This window comes from Daphnia pulex, chromosome 3, assembly GCF_021134715.1.
Source record: "Daphnia pulex isolate KAP4 chromosome 3, ASM2113471v1".
NCBI lineage: Eukaryota > Metazoa > Arthropoda > Branchiopoda > Diplostraca > Daphniidae > Daphnia > Daphnia pulex.
Genome location: NC_060019.1, coordinates 8,783,860 through 8,798,468, shown reverse-complemented (window position 1 = coordinate 8,798,468; position 14,609 = coordinate 8,783,860). Strand labels below are relative to the sequence as shown.

Here is a 14,609-nt window from a genome sequence, read left to right as displayed (position 1 = left end):
ACTTGTGTTCTTTATATCTCATTTTCCCTTCTTGCAACTCAATTGTGTTGTTGTGCCGGATCAGATTGTCGTCAATGCGCTCATGTTCGCCATTCCGGCCATCTTCAACGTGCTGCTGGTCTGTCTGGTCTTTTGGCTCGTCTTCTCCATCCTGGGCGTCCAGCTCTTTGGTGGCAAGTTCTACAAGTGCATCGACGACGAAACGGGCGAGCGCTATTCACCACAGGTGATCGACACCAAGGCCGACTGCTTGAGCCGCAACTTGACCTGGACAAATTCGCCCATTCATTTCGACCACGTCGGTCACGCCTATTTGGCACTTTTCCAAGTGGTAAGTCTCTCCCCAATCGAAATTTTCGATTCAAGATTGCGAGCGTCGGTTGACTTTTGAAATTGGGCCAGGCGACGTTTGAGGGTTGGATGGAGATCATGGCCGACGCTGTCGACGTCCGTGGCGTCGATTTGCAGCCGTCGTACGAAGCCAACTTGTGGGCGTATCTCTACTTTGTCGTCTTTATCGTCTGCGGCGCCTTCTTCACGCTCAACCTCTTCATTGGTGTCATCATCGACAACTTCAACATGCTCAAGAAAAGGGTCAGTCCGGTTTTTTTGTTTAAAATTCCATTTTGAGCCGGTGGAAATATGAAAATATTCAATTATTGACGATTATAGTACGAGGGTGGAGTGCTGGAAATGTTTTTAACGGAGAGCCAGAAGCATTACTACACGGCCATGAAGAAACTGGGCCGGAAGAAGCCGCGCAAGATGATCCGGCGTCCCATGAATCCTTATCTGGCCCTCTTCTACGACATTTCCATGTCGAGACGGTTTGAGATCGCCATCTTCATCATGATCTTCCTCAACATGGTCGTCATGGGCGTCGAGCATTACGGCCAGCCGCCCGTCTTCACTTTCATCTTGGAGTTGTGCAACGCTCTCTTCACCACCATGTTCGCCCTGGGTACGTCACAGTATCGCTTGATTGTTTTGTTTCTTTTTGTTTCTTTTTGTGTTTGTCCGGAATGTGACGCAACGTCTAACACACGCACACATTTGACACACGGAAAACACAGAGGCGGTCGTCAAGATGATTGGACTGCGACATCACTACTTTACGTTGCCATGGAACCTATTTGATTTGTGCCTGGTGTCGTGCTCGGTCGTCGGCCTCATTATGGAGGATGTCCTCAACGAGTTCCCCATTTCGCCGACGTTGCTCCGAGTCGTCCGTGTCTTCCGGCTCGGCCGCGTTCTCCGTCTCGTCAAGGTAGGCACACACACCCGCAGAGCTCTGACAAATTGGCTGCTCGGCCTTCTTTTCTAACGAAGTTGTTGATTGTGTGTCACAAGGCGGCAAAGGGAATCCGCAAACTCCTGTTCGCTTTGATCGTTTCCCTGCCGGCCCTGTTCAACATTGGCGCCCTGCTGGCCCTCATCACCTTCATTTACGCCATCATCGGCATGGCCTTGTTTGGTCACGTCGTTCATTCGGGCGCCCTCAACGAAATGATCAACTTTGAGACGTTTGGCCGCAGCATGTTGCTCCTCTTCCGGCTGATGACGGGCGCCGGATGGAACGACATCCTCAATCCGCTGCTCATTCAGCCGCCGTATTGCGACATCACGTACCACAATTTGCCCTACGGCAATTGCGGCAGCCCCATCCTGGCCACCCTCTACTTGGTGTCGTTTATCGTCCTCTCGTCGATGATCGTCATCAACATGTACATTGCCGTCCTGCTGGAGAACTTTAACCAGGCCCATCACGAGGAGGAGCTGGGACTCGGCGAGGAGGATCTGGAGCGCTTTTACGCCAAATGGTCGCGATTCGATCCTTACGCCACCCAGTTTATCGCTTTCGGCGAGCTCTCGGATTTCGTGGCCAGTCTCGATCCGCCGCTGGGCATTTCCCGCCCCAACATGGCCGCACTCGTCAATTTGGACATTTTGATCGCCAGCGGTGATCGCCTGCACTGCCTCGACATCCTTCACGCTCTCACGCGTCGGGTACTCGGCGACGTCGAGGACACGGAACATTTCCGCAAAGTATTTTATTTTCTTATTTCGCTCTACTTTTCTCTCTGTCTCTCTGCAATGGCAATTTAATTAAATTGTTTGTTTTGTTATTTTTAGCTTCAAGAACAAATGGACGAAAAGTTCAAGAAACAATTTCCCAATCGTCGTGAACTGGAAATTGTTTCGTCGACTGCCAAATGGAAACAGCGAGACACGGCCGCCCGCGTCATTCAACGAGCCTATCAACTTTACTTGAGGTAATTTATATCACGTCATTATTTGGTCAACGTGATTTTTGTTTGTTCAAAATTTCTTTTTTGTTTGTTTGTTTTTGTGTGTCGTGGCCGTTTAAAGACGCAAGTTGCTGGCCAGGAAGAGACAGGAAGAGATGAGGGGACACGTTCAAACCCAAACTTCCTTTTCGAACGATTCGACCGATTCGTCGTTTGCGTACGAGCCGGATCGGCTGTCGTTGCGTTCCGTCCTTAATCGAATGTCCAGTCTCTTTCACACTTACCTGGGCGGTGGCGGAGGTCTGAGTCGTCAGAGCAGCCGCCGTGGCGACACGCCCAGTCCCATCGGATCAGTGGCATCCGCCGGTGGTCAAATGTCGCGACAGAGTTCGACTCGCCATCGCGTAGGATCCGGCAGCCATCCGCCCAAAAGTCGCCCCCACAGCACCTTACTAGACGTTTTCGTGCCGGGTTCCAGACGTTCCAGCATTTGGTCCCTCGGGACAATGGTCGTCTCTGCGCAGGTAAAAGTTTCTTTTTTCCCCCGTTCATGCCCAATCGAGACGCTATATTCATCCAAATTGACACGTCGATTTGAAACAAATAAAAAGGTTCACAACGAATGTCCGAATGGTCAAAATCACCAACCGCAGACGACGAGTTGCACCAACCGACGGGGCTCTGTGACAAGTCCGCCGGACAGCAACGGCGGTGGCATCACGCTGCGCTACAGCGAAGTTTTCCCGACTCAATTGTCTACGTCGTCGTCGTCGACGGTGAACGGAGAAAACGGCGGCGCCTTTCTGACGCCGCCGCTACCTGCCACGCCGCTGCAGCAGCGATCCGATGTGATAGTGAAATTAACAGCCGCAAGTTTGGACTCGGATTTGAATATGTAAATGTGTGTAACTGAAAAAAGAAAAAAGACAAAAGACAAAAAAAGAGAAAAGCAAAGAAGTAGGAAGTTGATGTAAATGTTAAATTGTTCCCCCAGCTCCCAAATAGAAAGGTTGGTACATATATATATCTTAGGGCAATTGATGCAACTGTTCTTTGTTGTTATTCTCCTCTCGTGTACAGCGTAAATAACAAATGATGGCCTCTAACAAAAAAAAAGAAGAAAGTAGTTCAATAATGGATGCAAACCAAAAGGCGAAAAGTCAATCACACATTTTCAATCTCTTTTCTCTTCTGCTCTCTCTCTCTCTAGCTCTCTTTTCTCTCTCTCGATTTATCTCGATTGATCCTCCTTTTGATTTAATCAACTCATCTTCATATTCTATTTACATACTCTTTGTGTTGCATCACATCATCTAAATAAACTTCCTTTTAACTCTCTTTACTTTATCGGAGATCTCTACTGTAACTCTTAAACTCTGCCGAATTTCCCCCCTTATTTTTTAGTTTCCCAATTTGTAGATTCATTTCGACGACGACGGCGAACGAATAACGAATATTTAAATATAAGAATGATGGCGCCAGTGGACATTTTTCTTGACATTTTGAGTTAACTAGGGTCGTCCCCCCTGCTGTTTGTGTGTGCGTGTTGACATGTCAAACTTTAATACTTCCATTCTTTTTAACAAGAGAAAAGATTTCCAGATCAACACACAATTCAGCGTATACAATTGATGATATACAGCGGCAGCGGCAGTCAATTCATTAATAATCGATTGTTTGTTAATAATCATTCTTTGTTATTTCTCCTCCTCCTCCTCCTCCTTGATTAGAAGATAATTGGCGGGCGATGCAATTTGCTTGTTGATGTTGTTGTTGTTTGTTATTATTTCTAGGTAAAATTCCAAATTCTCAACACAATAAAATGATGATAGCGGTGCTGTGTGTGTGCGTGAGTGTATCTACTTGTGTATGTGTGTTGCTGCTGCTGCTGCGCGCGCTCGGGAGGAAATCAATACAATCGTAGGCCTTTGCGCATCGTGCGTTTATTTTAGCGGCCGTTTTTTTTTCCCCCTCCCCGTCCATAAAAATTGCTGTTATGCATACGTCACAGTCTCTTACGGAATACGGCGACCACACCCACTTGCCGATGTCAATATTAAAAAGGACTCTCGAGATCATCATCAACATTATTCACGGTACCAATCTAATGTTTTGGCTTTTGACTCACGTTTCTTTCCTGCGACAGAAACAATTATTTGATGACGCTGGTGAAAGGCCTATCAAATCGGTTACGAGCCCTTGTTTGTTGGCTGGGAGATGAGGCGCCGCATATATCAAAGTTGATTAGATGCTGGACATGTTCGCGACTTTGAATTGCCGTTTAAATAACGGGAATGGGCCAGTTTGAGACGGTTCCGATGATTTTGAACAAGTTTTATCGAGTCTTTAGCTATCAAGTTCATACATATGCAGTTGCAATCAAATGTTATAACGTAAAAACACATCCTTAAAAAAAGTGGCCCTCCAGTAAAAAGAGAGGCGCTGTTATTACATAACATCCTCAACGAGGACCGAGTAGTCTAAAGCATCATCGTAAACATGGAAGCATCTTGTCAGCATAGCGTCCATCGGGACTGAAATTTTCCCAGCTCGACCGAGTTTTCAGACGGGCAGAATGTACACTACGTTAGCTGATGATAGCCGGGTAGCATGCACGCAAATATAATTTTATCCGTCTTCCTATTTCTCTCTTGATTCTCATCTTCTTTTGGGGTTTTTGGCCAATGAGCATCTGCAAATAGCAGGACAGAGCAAGTGCAGCAGCAATCCTCTCGAGTCTTCATGACGCACTTTCTCTCTCTTTTCCTATATAGAATAAAACCCATTATTGTTCATGGCTGTGGCTCCTGCACACGACGACAAACAAGTAAAACTCTATTGACGCAATCGAACTTCAAAGCAGCTGGATCTCTTTTATTTTCAGCCCATTATGTAGTACTACCGGCAGAGTTACGGGAAGGAACTGCTGATGATGATCAGTTTCCTTTGGGTGGTGTTTGTCTCGGGCCGAAAAAAAGGTCCCGACAAGAGTCCAATTACCATTGAGATGGAAGAGAAGAGGGTTAGGTTTTTATGATAAACAAGACTCAGTCCTTTTACTTATTCGAAATGCGCACAAGTGCGTAGACGTAATAGACTGCAGGAGACACACATCGGCTTGAAAGTTGGCGCAATTGTTCATTCGCAAGAGTCTCACTAGTTTCTTTTCTTAAATCGAATGTTCAATAGCGGCTGCTGCTCCTGTCGTCGTCGTCGTCGTCGGCCGAGCTACATATACAAACAAAAAGGAAAAGGAAAAAAAAACTCTCCAGTCCATATGCTCTTGAGCTAATGAGGTTGTGATGTGGCAATAAAGCGGCCAGACGTCCCTATCCGCCCGTTTTCTTCGTTCCCTCGTTTTCTTTTCAAAAAGACTACTCCGCAGGCAACAATTGCGCCGGAGAGGACTTCATCTTCTTCTTTTACATGTATAGCTAGCTAGCTAGCTCTTTTTTTCTCTTTTTTAGCGAAAAATGTTTCCAACATAAAAGAGATGTGTGTTGGCCGGCGAATATTACATTTTCAATGTCTTTTTCACGTGTTTACTAACATCAGACGAGTCGGATCAATATTCTCATCAACTGTTCTATGCTGAGCTATTTCCGCTCTTTGCAGTTTTTGGATAACGTTGGTTTTCTAATTAAGGTCAGATGAATTATTTGATTCGCCCCGTAGCATACAAATGCCGGGATTCTCTCGGTCGGCATTCATCCCCCCGACACACGAGCCGCGGTTTCATCATTTCGGTCGGAATCTTGTTTTTTGGATTTTGAGCCGGCACGGAGAACACCAGCTGCCATCTTTCGGCTGCCAACGCCGTTGCTGCTGAGAAGATCGTGACGAAATCCGGATGCGTTTTCACACAAACTCCTCGGCAGTAATTATTATCGGATTAGCTGCCTGCAAGTTGGCTGGCTAGTTAGGTGCCCACGAAAAGTGACCCATTATCGCTCTTACTACTGCAGAGATATGACCAATTTAGTTGCTGGTTTCACCGTTGCTTGAGCCAAATTGTGTTACACAACTTGTAACAAGATAAGCAAAATATTTGCTGACTTTCTACGGATTTTTTAAAAGGATCAGAAAATGGCCAAATATTTACACACATCTTTCGGTTGATATTAGTAGACTAGGCAACGGGGCTACCAGATGTAGAACGTGACTGATTTTTCCGCTTCAACATGTTTACATGTATAGAGTGAATTATTAAGCGCAGGTAAAAATAGGTGCTGATGTAATGCGTCAAACGATCCTGTCATACTGATATACTATTGCGATGTATGGAAATAAATGTTGATTCTTGGAAATCGAGTTTTCATTGCGGAATATAATTACAAATCAATTTTTCATTCGTCGGTAAAAAATTTCGATTTTCTTCCTACACGTCGGATGAAATGGACAAGCGTGTTGTCCATTACAGATTCATTTTTGATTCCCCAATTTAAACTTTGTTAGATTGAACCTGGTATAAGGTCCTGTTACATCCAAATAAGTTTTTTATCTGATTTATCTAGACTTATACCTTTATCTGAATCGAGTTCGAGGCGGATTTCCCCATCGGAATTTTTTAATTGGTAGGTATAAAGCTGCCACCTATCAATTGAAATTGAAACTAGCAAGGAAAACAACTATTTTTCCTTTGATAAAATAAAAATCGTCATTTATGTTTCATCGCAAATATCGGGTCAAATATTGCAACACATTTCTATCTACATTTTCCCATTGACACAAATTAATGTTGTCATAGTTACGATCCGGACGGGAAAGATAATTTTTTTTTAAGGGCTTATGTGTATGAATGTCCAGTGACGGACTGATTGACGAGGGTTATATTTACACAAGATAACAATTCTTTCGAAAGAAAATCGCCTAAACCTTTGCACTACCATAACTGTCATAATTTTCCCGTTTTTTTCTGTGCTTACGTTTACACAATTCACCAAATACGAATCGCGTACCGTGGGAAATACCTTCTGGTTTTTTTCATTTTTGAATTTTTTTACGCCACGTCGCAACTTGCAAGCAGCAGGCTTGTTGCCTTGACGACCAGGCAAAAATCGACGTTTTTACAGAGAGAACCCTACCTGCTTGCCAAAGATTATACGTGTACAAAAGTTCTTCTATACGTGTAAGAAGGCATAGACGAGCCTCCGAATGTCAACAAACTCATCAGCCAGAACGAAGTTACAACTGTAGTGCCCTTTTCATAGTTTAGTTTCCTTCTTCTTGAGTTCTTGAGTTTGTTTTTCGTTGTCTGCGACTGATGAGACGTCGAGCGTATTGCCACAAAGCCAGTATTATTCTTTCACAAGTGCACAGGTCAGATTACCTCCTCTACTTAACAAAGTAGCTCATTACTCTTCAAATAGATACAGTTCAGTTCTTTTGACTAGAATAATTTCCCCAAAAAAAGGATCAAGTCATTATTATTTCATTACATCCAAATGTCAAACTCAAAGTGTATTCATTTGGCATTTAATCATTCATAGTTTGGTGCTTTCTGGAGTGGTTGTTCTCACTTCTCACAGTTCTTTCTGGTTACAGGTTTTGATAGAAAAATGAATCGTGAAGGGGTTGTTCAAAGGAGGACTGCTCGTGTGGGGACTGGTGGCGGAGGACCTGTTGAGATATCGTCAGGTCCAGCTGATGTTGAAGACCGCCGTACAAGTAATGATACAGATGATATGGATGATTTGGATTCCAAAGAAACAAGACTCACCTTGATGGAAGAAGTGTTATTATTGGGCCTCAAAGATAAAGAGGTATACATAATATTTATTGTGTCATACTTGGTCCATTTCCCCCCTAAATTTAATTTTTTTAACTTTACAGGGCTATACTTCATTCTGGAATGATTGCATATCTAGTGGTCTTCGTGGATGCATATTGATTGAGTTAGGCCTACGTGGTAGAGTTGAACTAGAGAAAGGAGGAATGAGGAAACGATCCCTATTGGGGAGAAAAATTCTACTCAAGAATGACTCACCTACTGGAGATGTTCTCCTAGATGAGGCACTCAAGCATGTCAAGGAAACAGATCCCCCTGAGACGGTACAGAATTGGATAGAATACCTCAGTGGTGAGTGTCATTTGTTTAATCCTCCAACTTTAGAATTTTTCATTGATTTTCAAATATTTTTACAGGAGAAACATGGAATCCCTTGAAACTAAGATATCAACTGAAAAACGTCCGGGAACGCCTGGCCAAAAATTTGGTGGAGAAGGGAGTATTAACGACAGAGAAACAGAATTTTCTCTTGTTTGATATGACCACTCATCCTCTCACGGACAATATCATGAAAACTCGTCTTGTCAAAAAGGTGTGACGTCTTCACATTCTCAAAGCCAGCCATATCATTAAACCTTTTGTTCCTTTGACCAAACCATCTACAGGTACAAGAAGCAGTCTTATCCAAGTGGGTAAACGACGCTCATCGAATGGACAAACGCATGCTGTCACTCATCTTCCTGGCTCACGCCTCTGACGTGTTAGAGAATGCCTTTGCCCCATTAAACGACGACGACTACGAGCTGGCCATGAAACGGGTTCGTGAACTCCTCTACCTTGACTTGGACAACGAGAGTGCAAAACCTGGAACCAATGAGTTGATGTGGGCTGTTTTTGCTTCCTTTACCAAATGATAACGTTATTATTGTTACTAATATTGTATTGCTATCCCTTTCGTACACTCCTATCCCTTCCCATATCATTTATTTTTCTTATTTTCTTTGCCTATCCCCTTTCTTTTGATCCTTATTTAGTTTCTTTCTTTTTTTGTTCCGCGTCTCCATTATTTTTCCCGTTTTTTAAGCTACTGGCCATCGAAAAAAATAACCCTACCTTTGTATACCTACATAGCTGCAGCCAGGCTAGATTTTCCAATTCATTCCTTCTTTCAAACCATTTTTCAGTTATTACTAGCCCCTCCTTCTTTTTTTAACAATATTTAGAATATCCTACGAGTGTTATTAATTTTCTCCATTTTGAGTGTGCGTTGGGAAGCCTCGATTTATCTAAAAATCATTTCCAAAATTACCGATCACGCTCACAGTGCACTTGTTTCCTCTTTAATTCAAGTTTTCTTTAAATGGTGAAAGGGAAAATATTCATTTAACGAAACCACTATTATTATTATATAGCGAACTCTCATGATTTAACGTGGGTTGAAACGTGGAGGAAAGTGGGCAGAGGAGAGAGACGTTTTTGTTACAATTCTGGGGAAATCCCGTTGTGGTATGTATTGTAAATATACCTTCCATCGGGAGCGCAGCGCGCCATCTTTAAAAATACAACAATATAAATGAAATGAAAAATATGTAACCTGCAAACTGTGAAATGATTTGCGGATTGCGACCCTCAAAAATTCATTTGGATATGTGTGTTTAACAACTCCCTTTAATCGGCTAATGCTATATATTAGGTACTATATTATGTGGGAGAACGTGTATAACATGTTTTATTTCATTACTGCATGTACACACTATTGGTAGTTTGAATAAAAAAATCAGGAATTCGGATGCAACATGTGGTAGATTTTTATTGTCTTTTGTTCCTTCTTTACAGGTAAAATTCAGTGCTGCCATCTTTACGTACAGTGGTTAGCAACCGGAAGCTAGATCAAGGGAAGCGTGGTTGTTAGAAAATGTGAATTTGGGCTGCTTCCCATCTTATCACAATCTTTGGTGTGATTCCCAATGAATCAAGTAATCAACTCTGAAAATTTGGAAATGAAACATTTTCCGAACAAAAACTGACATCACGTGCGGAGATGTTAAATAACGAAGCGGCAACAGTGGTTGAGTCGTCTGCTTGAATCGGTTGGGTTGGTTGAAATGTGTTGAAAAAAGTGCACGAAAATATCAACATGCTCAATTGATGATTCTTCTTTGTATTTATGAAAGCGCCAATGGTTTGAGCAGTCAACCTTAACATTTTTCTTGATAGACATTGACAATGGATGGAAACGATCAAACGTGCCCAAAATGCAAGACAACCAAATACCGAAATCCTGCCATGATTCTCATGGTAAATGCCTGTGGTCATGCTCTTTGCGAGTCCTGCGTAGAACTTCTCTTCGCCAAAGGTACCCCATTTTACAACTTTATTTACTTTTTTGGAGGGTAGCTCTAGTATCTTTTTCTCAGGCTCTGGGGCTTGTCCGGAATGCAAGTGTGCACTCAGAAGACAAAATTTTAGAATTCAGCTCTTTGAGGATCCTGCTGTTGACAAAGAGGTTGATATCCGCAAGAGAATTCTGAAAGAGTTTAACAAACGCCAGGAGGATTTCTCCACTCTGCGAGAGTACAATGATTACCTGGAAGAGGTGGAGAATATAATTTTCAACCTGGTTTTCGATGTTGACTCTACAAACACCAACAAGATGATTGACAACTACAAGAAGGAAAACAAAGACATCACAATGAAAAACAGAAACAGGCAGAGCCAAGAAGAGATTGAGTTGGAAGAGCTATTGGAAGCTGAAAAAGCCCAGCAGTCGGAAAAGGCCAATTCGTACGTCAATGCCGAGCTGGAAGAAAAGAAGCAGAAACACAAGGCTCGAGAGAAACTTATCGATGAGCTCATGTTCTCGGACGCCGATGCCAAGTCGATCGTGGCCTCTCACGTTCAAGCAACCGCCGCACTGGCTAAGGAACAACCGAAAGCAGCAGCCCAGGCCGGTGGACCAGTTGTCAAATCGAGCAAATTCTCATCAGGAATTCAGATTGGCCTTCGTCAGAACACGAGTTCGTTCCTTCCCATTCCCAAGCAACAAGATTTGCCACTCTTCCATTACTCGGCTCCCGTTTTCGACTACAACGGGCCTTCACCTCCGGCCATCGAGGTGCTCGGCAAGTTGAAGTATTTCGCCAATATCCGAGCGGCCAATGCTACTGAAAGAGCCGGTGGCTACACTGAAGCTTTATCTTGCTGCCGGGCTCTTCAAGAGGCGATGGGGGGATTGTTTTATATCCCGCAATCGGGCCACAAGACAGCCGTAGCCGCTTCAGCCGAAGAAACCGACGACATGGAAACAGCATAAACCTTTCTCCTTTACCTACTTTTTTCAACAAAATTTGTCTGCTGGCCTCTCCTTTGAAGGACAAACATTTACCCTCTTTTGTAATTTATCCAACATAGGCAAAATTGAAATACAACCAAGAAAAGCAAGAAATTTCCAGCAAAAACTCTTCGTACGACTTAATCACGGCATGACCAACAAATCGATCGGGGAATTCTTTTTCTTTTCAAAAGGTCACTATTGTAGGGTCGTATTGGTTTTGATGCCGGAATCCATCCCTCATGACAGAAAACAACAACAACGTACGCCTGAATTTATTTGAAAAGGGGTTGTTTTTGTTTTCCAACAGTTTTAATTGCGTGTGTGGGTTGGATTTTTGTGGCATTTCATTTTTATCCTCTAAACAATCGATTGTCAAATTATTCCAAGTGGATTAAGATTTCCGTCTGGTTGAGAGAGCACAGCATTTTTGATCCATCACTCAACGAGGCCTTTGGAGATTCAAAATTCGTTTTTTTTTTTTTTTTCAAGGCTTGTTTGAAATCCGAGTTGATCCTCATTCCCCTCGGAGCCTTTAGACGCCCAAGAAGGAATCCATCAACGTGGGAAAAAATCCCCTCTCGAAGCCTAAGAAGAAAAAGTACCTTCCTTCCTATTGTTGGAAGCCTTTCTTCAATGTTGTATAGCTTTGATGGACTTTTCGTAGGGCAGTAGAGACACAATAGTCGCTCCCTACCAGAGACTTAAGTTGATCCATTCCTTCTATGTGTGTCACATTTTCGATTGGGGAGGGGGGCCATGAAGCAAGCGGCCTACCTAGCAAAGGAATTCTCTTTTCTCCCTTGGCGTTTGTTTGGGTAGGAAAAAAGAAACAATTGAAAAAAAAGGCTCCTCATTCCGCCACTGGATGCTTCTCCTGCCGGGGATCGGATAACTCACCGTCCTCCATTCCGAACCTATTATTACTCCTGCTGTTGTTTTCTTTTACAAGTTATAAACGACAATGGATAAAGATGTGTCTTTTGTAACTTGAAACTTGCTTTTCTTTTTGGCCGAGATCGTCTTTCATCGCCGTAGAGGTCCGTCTCCTAATCGAGTCGAGTCTTTTCCTTCCATATCCAGCGTGAATGTTTTTAAGTTATCGATTTACTCGCTCGTCGAACTTTCCAAGCGATGAAATCTCGCAACTTAAACTTTGTCGTGTGCATAAACGAGAAAAGAACGCAGGAAAAACCAAAAAGAAACACACATTTTCTATTTTGTTGCCGGTGTTGGTTGGTTCGTTCGTTCACGATAGTCATCCATCCTCAACGTCTTATCAACAACGTTGAGGAGGGACGGACCAACGGCAGGATTTATGAGACCTGTTTAAATAGTCGTTTTCATTTCCCCCCAACTTTCTCTCTCCTGTCACTCGTCGTCCACGGGTGTAAAAATGTTTTTCGCACATGTTTTCCCAAAACTAGATTTTCCTTCGGCTACTTCGACTAGGAAAGAAATCTAATATTCCAGCTCACAGCCTTCGGTCGTTATTGAAGGATCGCTAATTGGTCTAGCCGCCATTAAACTTAACAACACTTCCGTTTGGCTTTGGCGACACATTTGAAAAATCATTTCAACCGGTCCAGTTTGTGACTGGGCCGGCTGCGTGATACAACCATCTTTTCTCTTTTTTTTTTCTTTCTTGTTTCTTTCACGCGGAGATCATTGACCGTCGTTGCCGGCCGTTTGCTGCTAAAGGGGGGAAAAGATCAACCTAACGGACTTGGCTTTGCTCTGCACGTGTGTGTGTGCTTTTCTTCGCTCGATGGCAATCGTCGCCCCTTTTATGGCCATACCCCCCTCCTTTTCTTAATATCAACGACGACTACTAAGACAAGGAGCAAAGTATATCTTCTATCTTCTTCTTTTGCTGCGGCTGTCTCTATAAATACTCGAAGGAGACAATCGTCCACATTGTGTTGTCGTTTTCTTATACTTTAGTCCCGAGTGACTTGCTCAAACACAATTCCATTCGGTTCTATCTTTGCTCTTTCGTTTGTTTTTTGTTTTTTTTCCAAACTCTGGAAAATTAATGAGATTAGTTGACCATATATAGTTGCGTTTTTAGCAGCTTTCGTGAGTTGTTGCATGTGTCCATCCCCAGTCATTTGGGGGCCTGGTGGCAAACTCACCATGGGATCGCCACACTCTGTTGTTCTTATAAATGCAAACCAGAAATCAGGAACCGGTTAAATGTGTACTTGTAGATGTATTTCTTTCTACCCGATAACTAACAGATTTATTCTCTCTTTGTCCTGAATGTTGACGAGATCTTAATCTTTGAGGGGGGAATTAATCATTCACACATGCCGGGCGTTGTGTCCGGGGAAAATATTCAAAAATAATTAGATTGTCGATTAAAAGCTCTGGTCGAACAAAACAAAAAACTGCAATTGTTTTTCATTCGCTACCAGTTTGGTTATTTATTCATGTAGATTTTCACGTCAGAAATCCGGTCAGTCAGTTAACGATGATATCAGTTTTAGCTTTTCTAATAGGAGGAGGTGACTCCGATCTTTGGCATCAATTTTTTTAGTTTTCACTGTTTTGACATTTGAAAAGAAATAGAAAGGAGACTTGGTGAGTGTGGATGGAGACAGATGCAGCCAGCGCACAGGATGTTGTTGTTGTTGTGTGTATCAGAAGAAAAAAAAACCGTTTTCTCATCTTTTACGACTTCTCGGTTCCCCTTTGAATCTTGATTTTTTTTTTGTGCTGCTTCATTCTCACTCACTGCTGTGTGTACTTGCTCTTGTAGAGGGGGGTTGGTTGAAGGGATGCTTTTGAAATCGATTGAAAAGCCGAAAAAAATAAGTTTCGGTTCCCCCCTTTTTCTTCTTCTTCGAAAGCAATTAAGGTCGTGTATGTCTACCACCCGGCGACTCGCAAATACCCTCATCCCTCAACAACAACTCGACTGTAATTTCTGCAGTCGAGTTTGTTGACGGAGAAGAATTTCCCCTTTTTATTCTTCAAACAAGATGAATTGCAACAGGTTCAATTTTATTCGATTAAAATTTTTATTTTTTCTCACTGTTCCAAAATTTTCCATGGTGTTCCAGTTTGAATTATTGACCGGGGCATATGGAATTTTATGGCCGGCCATCGAGAGATAGCCGGTGTCGTAAAATGATGGACACATGTATTTGTATCTTGTAGCAAAAAAACACCACAATCAGAATATGTAGCAGCAGTATAGTCGGCGTTTGTGTTAAAAGCAAACCTCCTTTTTTCCCACGAACAAATGTCTGGAACACAAAAAACAAATGAATGCACCGATCGACTGTAAAACAGGAAA

At 42.9% G+C, this 14,609-nt stretch overlaps 3 protein-coding genes across 4 annotated transcripts in view; all 3 read left to right on the top strand.

Moving 5' to 3' along the window:
- The window catches only part of LOC124191262 (sodium channel protein 60E-like), a 32,751-nt gene extending 28,556 nt beyond the window's left edge, over window positions 1-4,195 (top strand). For both annotated transcript variants that reach the window (XM_046584366.1, XM_046584367.1), the window contains 8 exons: window positions 65-331; window positions 403-594; window positions 673-961; window positions 1,074-1,267; window positions 1,351-2,046; window positions 2,134-2,273; window positions 2,371-2,773; window positions 2,861-4,195. In XM_046584366.1, coding sequence (XP_046440322.1) covers window positions 65-331; window positions 403-594; window positions 673-961; window positions 1,074-1,267; window positions 1,351-2,046; window positions 2,134-2,273; window positions 2,371-2,773; window positions 2,861-3,148 — 2,469 coding nt within the window. In that variant the 3' untranslated portion in view covers window positions 3,149-4,195. The remainder of the gene's footprint in view (window positions 1-64; window positions 332-402; window positions 595-672; window positions 962-1,073; window positions 1,268-1,350; window positions 2,047-2,133; window positions 2,274-2,370; window positions 2,774-2,860) is intronic.
- A 2,700-nt stretch (window positions 4,196-6,895) lies between these two features.
- On the top strand, window positions 6,896-9,772 carry LOC124191261 (Golgi phosphoprotein 3 homolog sauron-like). The gene is made up of 5 exons (XM_046584365.1): window positions 6,896-7,568; window positions 7,794-8,011; window positions 8,082-8,328; window positions 8,394-8,569; window positions 8,643-9,772. The coding sequence occupies exons 2-5, from the start codon at window positions 7,808-7,810 to the stop codon at window positions 8,889-8,891; spliced, it is 876 nt and encodes a 291-aa protein (XP_046440321.1). The 5' UTR covers window positions 6,896-7,568; window positions 7,794-7,807; the 3' UTR covers window positions 8,892-9,772.
- Window positions 9,773-10,024: 252 nt separating this feature from the next.
- Window positions 10,025-11,422, top strand: LOC124191260 (CDK-activating kinase assembly factor MAT1-like). Its single transcript, XM_046584364.1, has 2 exons — window positions 10,025-10,333; window positions 10,395-11,422. The coding sequence occupies exons 1-2, from the start codon at window positions 10,204-10,206 to the stop codon at window positions 11,288-11,290; spliced, it is 1,026 nt and encodes a 341-aa protein (XP_046440320.1). The 5' UTR covers window positions 10,025-10,203; the 3' UTR covers window positions 11,291-11,422.
- Window positions 11,423-14,609: the final 3,187 nt, after the last annotated feature.